Source organism: Symphalangus syndactylus, chromosome 5, assembly GCF_028878055.3.
Source record: "Symphalangus syndactylus isolate Jambi chromosome 5, NHGRI_mSymSyn1-v2.1_pri, whole genome shotgun sequence".
NCBI lineage: Eukaryota > Metazoa > Chordata > Mammalia > Primates > Hylobatidae > Symphalangus > Symphalangus syndactylus.
Window position 1 is genome coordinate 63,019,171 of NC_072427.2, and position 13,802 is coordinate 63,032,972.

Below are 13,802 nucleotides of genomic sequence, written 5' to 3' on the forward strand. Positions count from 1 at the left end.
TTGAATAATACATGTATATTTATACATATGTATATATTTACGAACCACCTCAAGCTTTGTTTGGAAAGAGGTGAGAAATGGAAAATAGTGAAGGAGGAAAGAAAGACTTCAAAGGCAAGGTGGAAAAGAAAAGCTAGGTGTGATAAAGATCCAGGGTTCAAAATGGATAAATTTGGGGAGAATTCAGCCACTCATTCATTAATTACTTATTAAACGCTGAGCTAAGGATCACATGCCAGGCCCTGGGGACACAAAGACGAGAGTACTGCCTCAGTGGAGCTGACAAGCTGATAGTCCCTTCATCTGCAAAATGAGGCTAATAATAGTAATCACTTCACAGGGTTGTGAGGATTAAATGAGATGATCTGTGCAAACCACCTTGCATTACTTAACTACTTAATAAATCAACTACTTTTCTCCTCGTTTCTTCGTGATATTTCACTCTAAATTGGAGACGGAAAGAGAGATTCGTAAGAGTGTTTGGATTTTAATACACTCACACTCCAAATTTATTTTGAGCTGCTCATGTTAATAGCAGCAGAACATTTCTTTCTTCTTTTACTCCTGGTGTTAGAAAGCTTTAAGCAGTGGATTGCAGCAGAGACTACAGGAGTAAAGTGTGAATGTATGCAAGAATATTTGAGAGAAGAAATAAAAACAGAAAATAAAGACCAAAGGGATGTGTACAATAATTGAAGAGTGGCCATTGTATTTAGGATAACCTTCCAATTATCCATAACGATCATTAAATAAGGGAAAGAAGAATCAGCCAGCTAGTGCAGCTCCAGGTCACAGTCTCCAGGCCTATTCAGAGGTTTGGAGTACATTGGAATTACAAATCAATGCAGATTAAAGTCATCTCTCCCTGATCAGCACCAGGTACCAAACCTCAGCATCAACAAGACGGGCCTGGATTCACTTGGATCGCTGTAAGGCCGCCTATCTCATGGAGGCAGTCTAGATGAGTCTAGATAGAGGACAGATACGTTAAGATTTTTGTTTTTGTTTTTTGTTTTTTAGGCCCAGTGCGGTGGCTCACGCCTGTAATCTCAGCACTTTGGGAGGCCTCAGCAGGAGGATAGCTTGAGCCCAAGAGTTTGAGACCAGCCTGAGCAACACAGCGCGACCTCCATCTCTACGAAAAAAATTAAAATAAAAATAAATTAGGTGGGTGTGGTGGTGTGTGCCTCTCGTCCCAGCTACTCAGGAGGCTGAGGTGGGAAGATCGCTTGAGCCCAGGAGGTCAAGGCTGTAGTGAGGTGTGATCACGCCACTGCACTCCAGCAGGTGACAGAATGAGATCCTGTCTCAGAAAAAAAAAAAAAAAAAGTTTTTTCAGAAAAAGAAGAAAAGGGAGGGCAGTCATTAGGGAGCAGCAGAGTAAATAAAATCCTAAACACCTGTCTCCAAACCTCAATCAATGGTAAACAGCCGCTGCTTGCTGTCCTTAATTTTAACTTTTTTTTTCTTTTCTAGTGAAGAAAACGTCCCCTGATAGAAGAAATGACTGATGACATAAGGACGGTGCTGAATTAATAACCAATCATTCCTCTTCCTCCTCCAGCTGTGTAGCAGACTCCTCTTATAAACCTCTGCGAAGTTCTACTTGAAAAGCTGTGGTTTCATTTCAAAGGAAACCAACAATCAGGGGGATCTCTATGGGAAAATCTCTTCCCTATGTCTTCTTTAGACTCTTCAAAAAGGAGAGAGAGCACAAAAAAAGAAAATACACAAGTAAATAGGTTCAAGTACATCAAGAATCACAGTTTCTAAAAAGGCTAGTGAAAGGTCAATGACTTCAGAGTCAAGAAATCCATTTCTAATGTTTCTTCAGCTGTGACTCATTGTGAAATGTTGAGGAGGGTCACAGAAGCCTCCAACCCTCGGTTTCCCCAGCTGTAAAACAAAGATTTGAATAAGTAGCCAGTCCACATTATATCCGATGTGCTTTCAGGGACTCAAAACGAGAACCATAAATATGTAAAATACGAAGATGAGGTGTTCCCTGTGAAGAAACACTAAACTAGCAGAAAAAGAAACATCACATTTGTGTGCTAATTGGGTATTCCAGATTAAAGTAATTTGTTAGAAATTATTGGAAGAAAAATCCATAATTTGGCAATAAAAAGGATTTCCGTGAGAAGAGACAGACAAGATCATAACAGATTCAGTGACTCTAGGTTACTCAGCCAAATTAAAATGCTCTCCTTTCATCCTCGAAGGAAAATCCTTGAGAAGTTTGTGGACCGTCACCATCTGTTCAGCAAAACATGCATCAACCTAATATTTTCCACATGTTTTTTGTTTTCTTTTTAATTTTGCAAACAGAGATTAATCTTTTCCTAGTCAGAATGTTTTACTATAACCATTGTCAGAGGAAGTAAGTGGAAACTCGGTTTTGATCCCACTTCTCTCCCTACCCACCCGCCACCATTTGCGTTTTCTATGGTGATGTGTGTCTTAAAGCTGAGGAGAAACTAATAATTCACATCCTTTGCAGATCATGGCCAGTCTGTATTTCATAAAACTGGAGAAATCCTGCTCTGAAGCTCATTTTTCATGCAGCTACAAAGTCATCTCTTTCTTCTCATCAGAACTCCGTAGTGACTTCCATCAATAGCTGGATCAAGGCCAAGAGTGCCATCACCACCTATGGATTCACTCTTTGCAGTGCCATGCCAGTCAACTATCCCCTTCCCTACTATCCTTCTTCCACCACCATTCCTCTGACTGTCATGCTCAGCAACCAGCTTGCAGTTGGTCAATGAGTGCTTACCAAGCCCCGGCTCTGTGCCCAGCATCATGCAAAGCATAAATGGACATGGACAACCGTCTTAAACTACTTCCTACCCACAAGCAGCTCACAAACTTGTTGGGAAGAAAATAGAGCAAGGAGAGGAAAAGACAGTAAAAGCACCCACTGTGACATGGTAAAAATGATGTTGACAACAATAATGATGGTGCTGGGATCTAACTCCTCTATTTAACCTGTAACTTGTCTTCCAAGTTTCTACATATTGGTTGGCCAGAGGAAAATTAACTTTGAATTCCATCTAGTCAAAAGTTTAGTATGGTCCAATAATTTTAGTAGTCCCTTTAAGAAATGCTCAACTGTACAATACTCATTTTCCAAAAAGCTTAAATCTTAGAAAACAGTCCCCTTGTCCATTTAGGTGGGTTTGTGTAATGCTGATCAAAGTCTGGTCCATCTATGACCTCTGATAATATTACTGTCACTCCCAAAGCTAGGTTTATTTCCACCGAGTTGCAATACTCATAAAGAAAGAAAACCACTAAGTGATGTGGTAATAACAGGTATGTATAGAAAGCACCACTGTTATTTTAAACAAGCAAAATGAAACCCAAAGAGTTTGGCAATACAAGAAGTGCTATGGGCTAAACTGTGTCTTCACAAAAATTCATATATTGAAGCCCTAATGTCCAGTACCTCAGAATGTGACAGTATTCAGAGATAGGGCTTTAAAGAGGCAATGAAGTTAAAACGAAGTCATTGAGGTGAGGCTCTAATTCAATGACTGATATCCTTATAAGAAGAGGAAATCTGGACACAGATGGGCACAGAGGAAAGATCACATTAAGACAGAAAAAGAAGATGGCCGCCTACAAGGCTAAGAGAGAAGCCTTGGGAAAAACCAACCGTGATGACAACTTGATCTCAGAGGGCTGGCCTTTAAAATCGTGAGAAATTAAGTTTTTGTTGTTGAAGCCACCCAGTCTGTGGTACTTTGTTATGGCAACCCTAACAAGCTAATACAATAACCAATCTCTAAAAAACATCTCTCTGTGAATGAAACAAGAACCCAGGGTTCTGTTTTTCTCACTGACATTTTTGCTGTTTTAATACTAAAATGGTGTCTGGCATAAAAAATGTTTGATAATGTTTGTTGAATTAATAAGTGGACATTATCTTTGCAGTTAATTCATGATACAATTTTAATATATTTTACCAACCTAAATAGAAAATCAAACTGAAAAAGTAACTTCCTCATTAAACAAACAAGCAAAAAATTCCACATTTACATGCTAGGTAATTTCTAACAATAATTTTTTAAAAGGATTTTATCTTAATTTTCATTTATGTTTCTATAGCCAGAGTCTTCCTAAGATTCAATACTTTGTTTTGTTTCCTATCATCTCAGTGATCTCTTCCAAATCCTGCTGAAGTTGTTAGAAGTAAAATTATCCCCATCTTATAAATGGGAAAAGTAACTGGCAAGTCAAAGAATTTTCTAGAGAATAGGCCCACAGAGAAGGCTGTTAAACCAGGATGGAGTGGGTTAAACATACACACCTAGGGGAGGCAGAGAAGAGAAGGGAACACGAGGTGGCCTGACAATGAGCACAGTATTTGAAGGTCTCCCAACACGAGTTTGATCACATTTAAAGCCCACCAATTTAGAGCCTTTTCAAACTCCATTCAAAGGGGGTTTTACTGACATATCTGCAAAACCTAATAAGAAGGCCCTGTCCTCTGTGTAAGCAGCTTTTTATATATGCATATATTGATTTATTGATTCATTCAGTAACTACTTATTGAGCATCTACTACGTGAAAGGCATTCCTATCAGCCCTGGAGATGCAATCATGAGTAAGACAGACAGAAATGTCCCTGCCCTCATGGAGTTTACATCCTGGTAGTGGGGACAGAAAATTAAAAAAAAAAAAAATAAGTAAAATATGTGTCAGTATTAAGTACCATGGAGAAAAAATTAAACAGGGATGAAAAATATAAAACGTAAGGATGGTTGAAATATTCGGTCAGCCAGGAAAGATGTCACGAAGTTGAGTTAGGAAACTGACTACATGAGAAACATTTAAACACCTTCTTACCTTCTCAAACAATATTCTGAGTTCCAGATTCAAGCAGCCTGGTTTCCATACACAGCACCACTTCTTATTTATTGTGAGAAAATTGCCTAATTTTGTGTCTCAGCTTCTTAATCTGTAAAATGGGGAGAATTTTTTTAACTAGTAGAGTTGTGAAGAGTCAATTTAAAAACAAAACACATTAAGTGCTTAAAATAGTGCCTGATATATAAGAACTCAATAAATATTAGGTTTTGTAGTTGCTTTTTTTTTTTTTTTTTTTTTTTTTTTTACTTTCCATGATCTAATTTCAAGATTGTTAAAATGGGACTCATAATGCCAGGCTTCACTGAATTTTTGTGGGAATCTCACGAGACAAGACATAAAGAGCCCTTTGAGTTTGGATCATAGTAAGCATTAAATGTATGCTTCCTGCTCCTGTTACCATTGTAACCAGGCAACATTTTTGTTTTCTTAACTATTGCAACAGTATTTGGCTTGGAAAAATAGCCATCGGGAATAGAAGGTTAGATCCTGAGGACATGGGTTAGATCCTGAGGACATGGACGTACATCCACAATAATCTTAGCATAAAAGAAAAGAGAGATAGTTAAGCTTCTCTGCACTTGAAAACAAGAGGATGGGAGTATTGGGAGAAAAAGAAAGCAGAAGAGAAAAAGGGGAAGGAGAGAGGCACCAAGGAGCTGTTGTGAAGCTGGGGAATTTATAGGATGAGGGAAGGGTATCTATTCTCTAAGGATGGGATAGTGGAGAAACATTTTACAAATAAAGATGAGTCAAGTTAAATTTGAAATTATTTTTGTTTCAACATGAACTGCACTTCTGTCTGCCCATGCCACCAACAGTTTTAATAAACACATTATACTCACAAGTGCTTTGTAGGGTCTTTTGTGCAAACTAGATGTGCCAAAAATGACCATGAAAATGTGGACTTCACAGAATTTGGAGAAAACTTAGGGAGGACTTTGGACTTCTACACGGAATGAATAGAGCTTGAGACAATCCTACCTAGTTCTTTGATATCTGCATAACAACATTAATATTAGTGATATTAATTCAATCAGAGAAGCAAAACCATTAGGATGTGTGTGTGTGTGTGTGTGTGTGTGTGTGTGTGTGTATGTGTGTTTTGCTTGGGAAGAGTGGATTTATTATGGAGATTTGACCTTACACAATGGGGGCTGGTTAAACAGTCCTTGTAAGGCTGTTGTCTTTGTGCCTGATGCTGGAGCTTGAAGTCCACAGCATGGGTCTTCAGGAAGAGAAGATAAGATATAAAGTAGGAGTGAGCAAGTACAATCTGGAATTTACAAGGACAGGGACAGACTGCAACCCGTATCAGTTATAATTGCCTCTAACCTTGATGATGTGGGCATCGTGCCTGAAGGAGCCAGGGCTCTTTGTCACAGAATTAAATACACATGTGGCCCAAGAGTCAGAAAACTGAAGGGAGGATCCCAGAAAGGTGGAGCAGTTTTAGGCCAAGCTAAAGCTGTAATTCTAATCAAACTAAATTAAATGTATTTATTAATAAATCATAATAAAAATTCCTTAATGTGTTAAAATCAAAGATAAGTTATTATCTCTGGTAATTATCCCTTCTGGCTACTTCATTCTCAATGATGAAAGCCTGTGGTTGGATAGAGAAGTCAGAAAAGACAAGAAAGGGAAATGTCCTATTGATGACCACATCCAATGCTCAGTTTAATTTCTTTAGGGCCCCAGGATAATACTGTTTGTTGTCTTCAATTATAATTTTCTATAAGCTAATGGCCCTTCACCTATTTATGCCTGGTGTTCCATTACTGGAATGCTAAGCACGTGGGAATTACTTATATCCTACTGCTCAAGGTCATCACCAAGGTCTGATTCCAAAAATTCCAAAAATTGCAACCTCAGGCATAAATGGGTTGATTGGAAGAGGAATCCCTAGTACATCTGTAAGTTCTAAGTACAGGGGGAAAAAAATAGGCAAATCAGTACCTAACTTTCTGACAGAGAAAATCCATTACAAGGATGGTTGCCTTTGAAAGTATCTCAATAGGAGTCATATCAAGTCTTCTCATTTCAATGACTAGAAAAACGAATAAACTCTGGCTAGACAACTCATGAAATTATCCATCCCTGCATCATCCATCAGTCAGATGATAATGTCCCAAGCTATAGTGACTGGATAATATTCATATAAAACTTCAGCCTCATGGGAGAAAATAAATCAAGTTGTTATACCGTCACTATTTCCTAATAAAGATTTTATAGCCTGAGGCTGTCAAAGAATAGGGGTAATTTTTAATCGTTCCTTTAAATATACATTTCTATGTGTATAAATACACAAGCATATTAAACATATTATTTTCATTAAAATAACTTTCTCATATCAGTTGAATATCAGGAGCTGGGTAAGCAAAGCTAAAATGCAAATGTGGTCCACCAGAGTAAGACAAGCCATTCTACTTATGGGATGACCTTAAATAAAAATTTCCAAGGCGTGGTAGGAAAGCAAGCGGTGATCTTTCCATCTTCTTGCTAAGTGAACATTGCTCACTCCCAGTACCATGTTTCAAAGACCAACGGGCAAATATCCAATTCTCCCAATTGTTCATTTTTCTAGAAAAACAGAGATTACAACAGAGACCACCCAACTGCAATCAATTACAATATAGATGATGATGATTGATTGATTGATGATGACCATGATAGCCAGCATTTTGATGACGTATTTTTACACATGTAGCTATTAATTTTGACTAAAACTACTTTTTATATACTATTGTCTTCTGCGATGTCATGAAAAGGCCAAGTATAGCACTCCAAGTACTGGTGGACTGGGGATTTTTTAAGAAAGAGAGGAAAGGTACAGAAACAGATGCAAGAACTCTGAGTCAGCCAGATCAGCAATCAGGGGGTGTCTGAGGGTTTCAGTCCTCATCATTCCACCACCATAACTCCCATTCACCCTTTAAAATTCTATTTTGTCTTTACTGTTATTCTTCTAATATCAGCACTATTCTCTATGAATGAATCCTTCTTATCACGCAGCCAAAACTTATATTACTTGAATACAGAGAACAATCACATCATACCACAAGTCTCCCTGCAGCAAAATAGTTAAAAGCACATTCTTTGTAGTTTAAAATTAAACAGCCTCATCTGACTTTTTTTTCTTTTTCTTTTCTTTTTTTTTTTTTTTTTTTGATAGCAGCAAACACTGGATCTGCCTCAAGCCTTCCTTGGCTGCCCCTCAAACTTACACCAGTCCACAGAGGCGCTGAAACCTCTGAGAGGCAAGTAACAAGCAGCATGAAAATCGAACTAATGATCCACAGCTTCATTGCTTTGTTTCCAGAAGCAACTGGTGTCCGCTTTCAGAACCTCTGAGACTGGAAATGATGGGAAATAGTAAGGGAAGCTATGTGGTCCAGAAAAAAAATAGTTGTGGGCCTGAATGGCTTGCCATTATTACATTTCCCTATTGGGCCAGCATACTGCCTCTTTGCAGTTTGCCAGATTTCGCCTAACCTCATCCACATTTAAAAGTCTATGGAAAAACAGGAGGGCCTTTCAGGGGGAAATTCATTCATGTTTGGATTCAGGCAGATTTAGGAACCTTTAATAGCACTGTAATTACCCTGCAGGGCACACCACTGAGCAGCCAGCAAGCTCTCCCTCAATGGACACAAAATTTCCTCTGGAATTTACAGAGCAGAAACCTTAAACACACATCGCCATAAGAACCAGATTACATAATGTCTCCATCACCCTCCTGACAGCTACAATTATGAGTCAATCCCTGGTTTAAATATGAAACCGGAAGCTCCGTGTTTCCCCTCTGACTATGTGGCAGGCTGAGTTGAGCTCTTCGGGGCTGTCAGTTTGGAGATCTGAGCTGCACCCACAGTCACTAATTTAGCATGAGACCAAATGACGGGGTAATTAAAAGCAGTGCTGCAGAGACCCGCTGCAGGACCAGATGTTCTCCTTGTTTAATCATTGCCCACATAAGCAACAGAAATAGCCCCCTCCTTTAATTTTTCCTTTTCTTTATCCTCTCCAGATAATTTCCGGCTTCTGATCTTTCAATCCCACAAAATAAAATAAAAATAAAAGCCCCATTAGGAAAGATGACATGTTATTGAACATATGACTGTAAGTTGTAATGCACTCTTGTAGTCTCCTCTTTGTACTTCTTGAAGCATTCCAGCTCATAAGACATTAAGTTGCCCTGGCAACCTCACATGACTAACAGCTCCAGAGAGCCCCACCTAAACTGCAAGGGCTCATTTAAGTCAACATGGGCCACCCCAGCACTTAGTAGCCCAGGGCTGAGTAAACAGCCTTGCTTTTTGGCTCTTTAGAACAGGCTGGAGGAGGCAGCCCCTCCCCTTTTATTGCCCCAAACACAGGTCAAATAAGTCTCCACCCTAACTTCTCCAGGAACTTGACTAAAAAGGCCATGGGTCATCTGGCAAATCAAGGCAAGGTCTTCTCTTCACGTTTCTGGCTTCTGGACAAATAAGGCAGAAGAAAAGGGAAGCTGAGCTAATAATGTACACCTTCCAAAAATGGAAAAGCAGTATGCAATATAGCTATCTCAATCTTATCAAATCAGACGAGGCAGCTTTCTTATGTCCCTTGGGATGCAGTCTGGTCTCTATCTAAATAGCAGGCTTCCCTGGCATTAAAGCACTAGAGGCCTTGAGGACAGTCTTGGAAATCAGGAGAATAGAGATCCAACTCTAATTCCACCGTTTGTGACAACAGACAAGCCGCTTTACCTCTTTGAGGTTATTTCTTAATTGGCAGTATGGAATGACAATCCTTGTCTTTTTCTCTTCTGGGACCTGTCTCTTTAAACTTTATCCTCATCCACAATTCCCAGGCATGTGGAGTTCTAGGTTCTTAAGATAAAAGGTGCTAATGAATTGTGAGTATTTCCAGATAAATAGGTATAGCCCTTTTAAAAAAACAAGTAAATCAAAATTTATAACACATGATCACTTGAGATTTTTGACTTTACGGAGGTAATCAGACACGAACCTTTGATCCTTGCTTTCACTAATCCCTTCTGAATCATTGATTATTTGCTAGCGTCAGGTAGATGGACTCAAGTCACTGCCTAGTAATGACCAATCTGAAATGAGGATAAAGGTGCTCTACAGAAGCATAATGTAAATCAGAAAGAAACAGAAATACCCAATGATTTGATGAAAACTCACTAGTTCTGTAAAGGGAGGGAAACCACAACTGTTACTGTTGTACAACTTTTGTTCTATCGTGGAATCACCTCACATGTGAGATTTTTAAGTGGGTTGTATTCACCTGGTTAAATGGACACGAATGGGACGGTCCAAAAAACAGTCTCCACTCTCAGGGTTGATGCCCACATCAAGACAAAACGATGACTAGAAAAACAGCCAAACAGACCCACAGGACAAGAAACAAAGTTGTGGGCAGCCATGTGTTTGGCATATTGCCCCTGACACAAACAAGGAATCGTGGAGGTCCCATCTTTAAACAGACTTTATATTACTCACCATTTGATCAGAGTCTGTGTGTGTGTGTGTGTGTGTGTGTGTGGTGTAAGAGTGAGGGAAGAAGACAGGAGCATGCATTTGCTTACCTAGGCATTACTTGAGTGGTATTTCCTGCAGACATGTGGAGGTATATTTAAGGTAGCAAGTACTCTACTATCTCATGTTTATCAGCTTCCTGATTAGGATGCAAAAGTGTATTGGATTTTCTGAGTGGAAAACATATTCGTGTATTCCAGACCTCAGAGGAAAACAACCAAATAGAAGTCTAAACCAGGCCCAAAATAACAAGAACCATGGAGACACATTTAGAGCAACGTATAAGAAACAACGATGCCCATCATGCATGGCCATTACTCTTCCCGCCCTGCTTCCCTGGAGTGTTTAAAGAATCAGTGATTGACTAGGCACACTCCTTATGAATATAAAACATGATTCATGTTTGCCAGTATTAACCATCCACTCACTTGGAAAAAATGACTCCTCCACCTGAGTGCTGCACTCTCCTTCGGGGCATTTCAGGAAACGCTTGTAGCATGTTTGTGCTCTCAAAAATGTTTTCTTACCCTTTCCTTCAAACTTCTCCTGAACTTATGCCTCACCGAGGACCCCAAATACCTACCATGCTCTCCCTATTTCTTATTTAGATTTATAAGGAACGGAAAACAGCCAGCAAGTTAGTATCAATCCCTACACTCCTGAATGTATTCGTTCATTCACTCAACATATTTGTTGAGCCCTTATCAGGGCCAGGGACCGCTCTGGGCACAGGAGATACAGAATAAAAGACAGGTTTGGCTGGGTGCAGTGGCTCCCTCCTGTAATCGGAGCCCTTCAGGAGGCCACGGTGGGGCGGGAGGATAGCTTGAGGCCAGGAATTCTGCCTTACTGTAGGCTGCCATTGCACGCTGCACTCTAGCCTGGGAGAGCAGACAGGAGTCTGTCTTCGTTTTGTTACTGTTGTTGTTATTGTTGCTGTTGTTTAAACGTTCTCAAGGAGGCATACACTAGTGGAAAGAAACATTAATTAGCCCTAGTAAAAAGTGACACAAAGTCAACCAAATAGAGGTCCCAATAGGATCTTTTTGTTTACCCACATATCTTCCACCTGTGCACGTATATAAAGTGTCCACCTCCAACTTAGAAAGAATTCCACAAGCACCAGAACTTCATCACATTCGTTCTCTGGCTTTGTGATATTCATTTTAACATACAAAAAATACTAAGTTCAGAGAGGCTATGTGGATTTTCTGAGGTCCCACAGTTGTCTCAGTGGAAAAAGTAGGGAAATGTTATAAAATAATACGAGTATCAAAATAGCTGTCCCATCGTCGTCCTTCAACACTTGCAGGTTACATCATTTTGCAGGTCTGGCTGTGACATCACTTCTGGATATGCGACACGGCCCACCCCACCACTGAGAAAATGGAAAACGCTGAGCAGTAACCTCAGAAACAACTTCCTCCTGCAAACGCAATTTCTTTTCCGCCTAAACCTTTACAGCAGGGAAGGTGGGTGTAAGGCGCACCAAAGAGCCTTTCAAAGTAGGAACCCCGGCCTGCAGGTCAGCCCGGATCGTGTCCAAATTGGGTTCCACCCCTGGTGAAAACCAATCTGTTTATGGGTACGCTTTTCTGATGTTACAGAACGTCTGCGAGAGAGGGAGCTCAAGTTCCCGCCTGGTCTCTAAGTAACCCAGCCCACAAAGGTGCACACACACGTCCGAGACAGAAAAAAGCTTGCCGGTCGTTCCCTCCTCCCAGGCCTGCAATGAAATGTGCTTTAATTGCATCAAAGGGTTCTTCTCAATGGGGTTTCAGAGGCGCGAGAGCGGCGTTCCCAGCGAGGGTTCCTTTCCGGCTGGCCAGCATTCCTCAGCCCCGCGCAGGGAAGGGGATGGGGCTCCTTCGGCAGGGCCTGAGGCTCATTTCCATTCCTCTCGCATACAGCTTCTGTTGTGCGGGGCGTGCCTGCAGAGGGTAGCCGCGGCTGCCTACGAACAAAGCCCCATTCATCCAGGGACGCTTCCTCCCCGCCGGCCCGCGGCCGCAGATGGGCTGGCCTGGGCACGCCATCCTGCAACCCGGGCGCGCGGCCCGGCCTGGCGCGCACAGGGCTCCGATTCAGGACTCCGGGGCTGGCCGGGGCTGGCCGGGGCGACCCGGGCTGCTTTTTCAGCAGGCCCCACAATGAGGATCGGCTGAAACTCTCTTTCATTTCTGGGCCGGGGACAGGCAGACACTGAGTCCTTTCAGCCGGGAAATCCTCAGTTTACTCACGGCTTGTTGAGAACGAAGATGTCAATTTCCACTGCCCTCTCCCGGCCTCCCCCACCCCTGCCCCCTCGGGATGGTACGGTCCGAAGTTTCCCAAGTTGTGAGAGGACTTTGTTTCTCCTCTGCGGCCTCTGAAATCCCGACGAAAGGGTCATTTCCTGACTTTTGTGTCTCTTCAATCCAGTGCCTTGAAAGTTCTTACCCTCTTGTTGTGACTGAGTGCATAATTGCAAGGCTGCTCCCTAACTTTTTTTCAGAGCCTTAACATTCCTCTAGGTTCAAGTTTGGGACCGTGGCTTCACAACAAAGACCAGTTTTTTCCTCCCCCTCCTCACTCCTGGGAAAAAGAAAAAAAGGAAAAGAAAGAAACCAAAACGCGTTTGTTCAGCAACCATGTTCGCAGATTTCGAGCACACTTCTTCTGGCCCCACACGTTAGACCAACAACAGGTTAATGCCACGGAGAGCTCTAACGCCAAATCAAAGGACTGCAGTCTCACTTTTTCTTAAGTCTCAGGCAGCTGGGGGAGTTGGGGCGGTGTGTGCTTAATTTCTAGTCCACAATGTAAAACAGAAACAGCCTCCACATCTAGATTCCTAGGCTCTGGCTTAAACAGGGAATGGCAGAATCAAAGAACACCAGATATAGGAAGACTTATCAACCCTAATGCTTTCATTTTACAGATAAGCAGATAAGATCTAAGAGGGGAAGTGACTTGTCCACCCTCCAAAAGAAGCTGGTTCATCCCAGTAGAAATTGCCTCAAACAAACTTAAAAATAATTTTCAAAAAGAAAACCTCCAAGAAAAAAGCGTTGTTCAAAAATATGTTTTCTTTTCTCCCTTTGTGTCAGAAAAAGTTTTCTCTGAGTTGGTGGGAAAAGGGTGGGAACCCAGGTTTGAAATGATTAGAAAAAAACCTTCAAGTATCTTTCCAAAGAATGCTCTCTGTGTTTCTTTCACTTCCTGCATTTTGAAGATTGCTACTCTCTCTCTTCAAAGTACAGTCATTCCCCCGTATCCGTTGGGATTGGTTCCAGGACACACCCCCACCCATAACCCAAACCCTGGGTGCTGAAGTCCCTTATATAAAATGCAACATATTTGCATATAACCTATGCACATCCACCCTTATACTTTACTTCGTCT

General features: G+C 41.2%; 1 protein-coding gene across 1 annotated transcript; it reads right to left on the reverse strand.

Annotated features, from left to right (window-relative positions):
* Positions 1 to 11,442: 11,442 nt before the first annotated feature.
* On the reverse strand, positions 11,443 to 12,711 carry LOC134736798 (uncharacterized). Its single transcript, XM_063640279.1, has one exon. The coding sequence runs from the start codon at positions 12,594 to 12,596 to the stop codon at positions 12,171 to 12,173; it is 426 nt and encodes a 141-aa protein (XP_063496349.1). The 5' UTR covers positions 12,597 to 12,711; the 3' UTR covers positions 11,443 to 12,170.
* Positions 12,712 to 13,802: the final 1,091 nt, after the last annotated feature.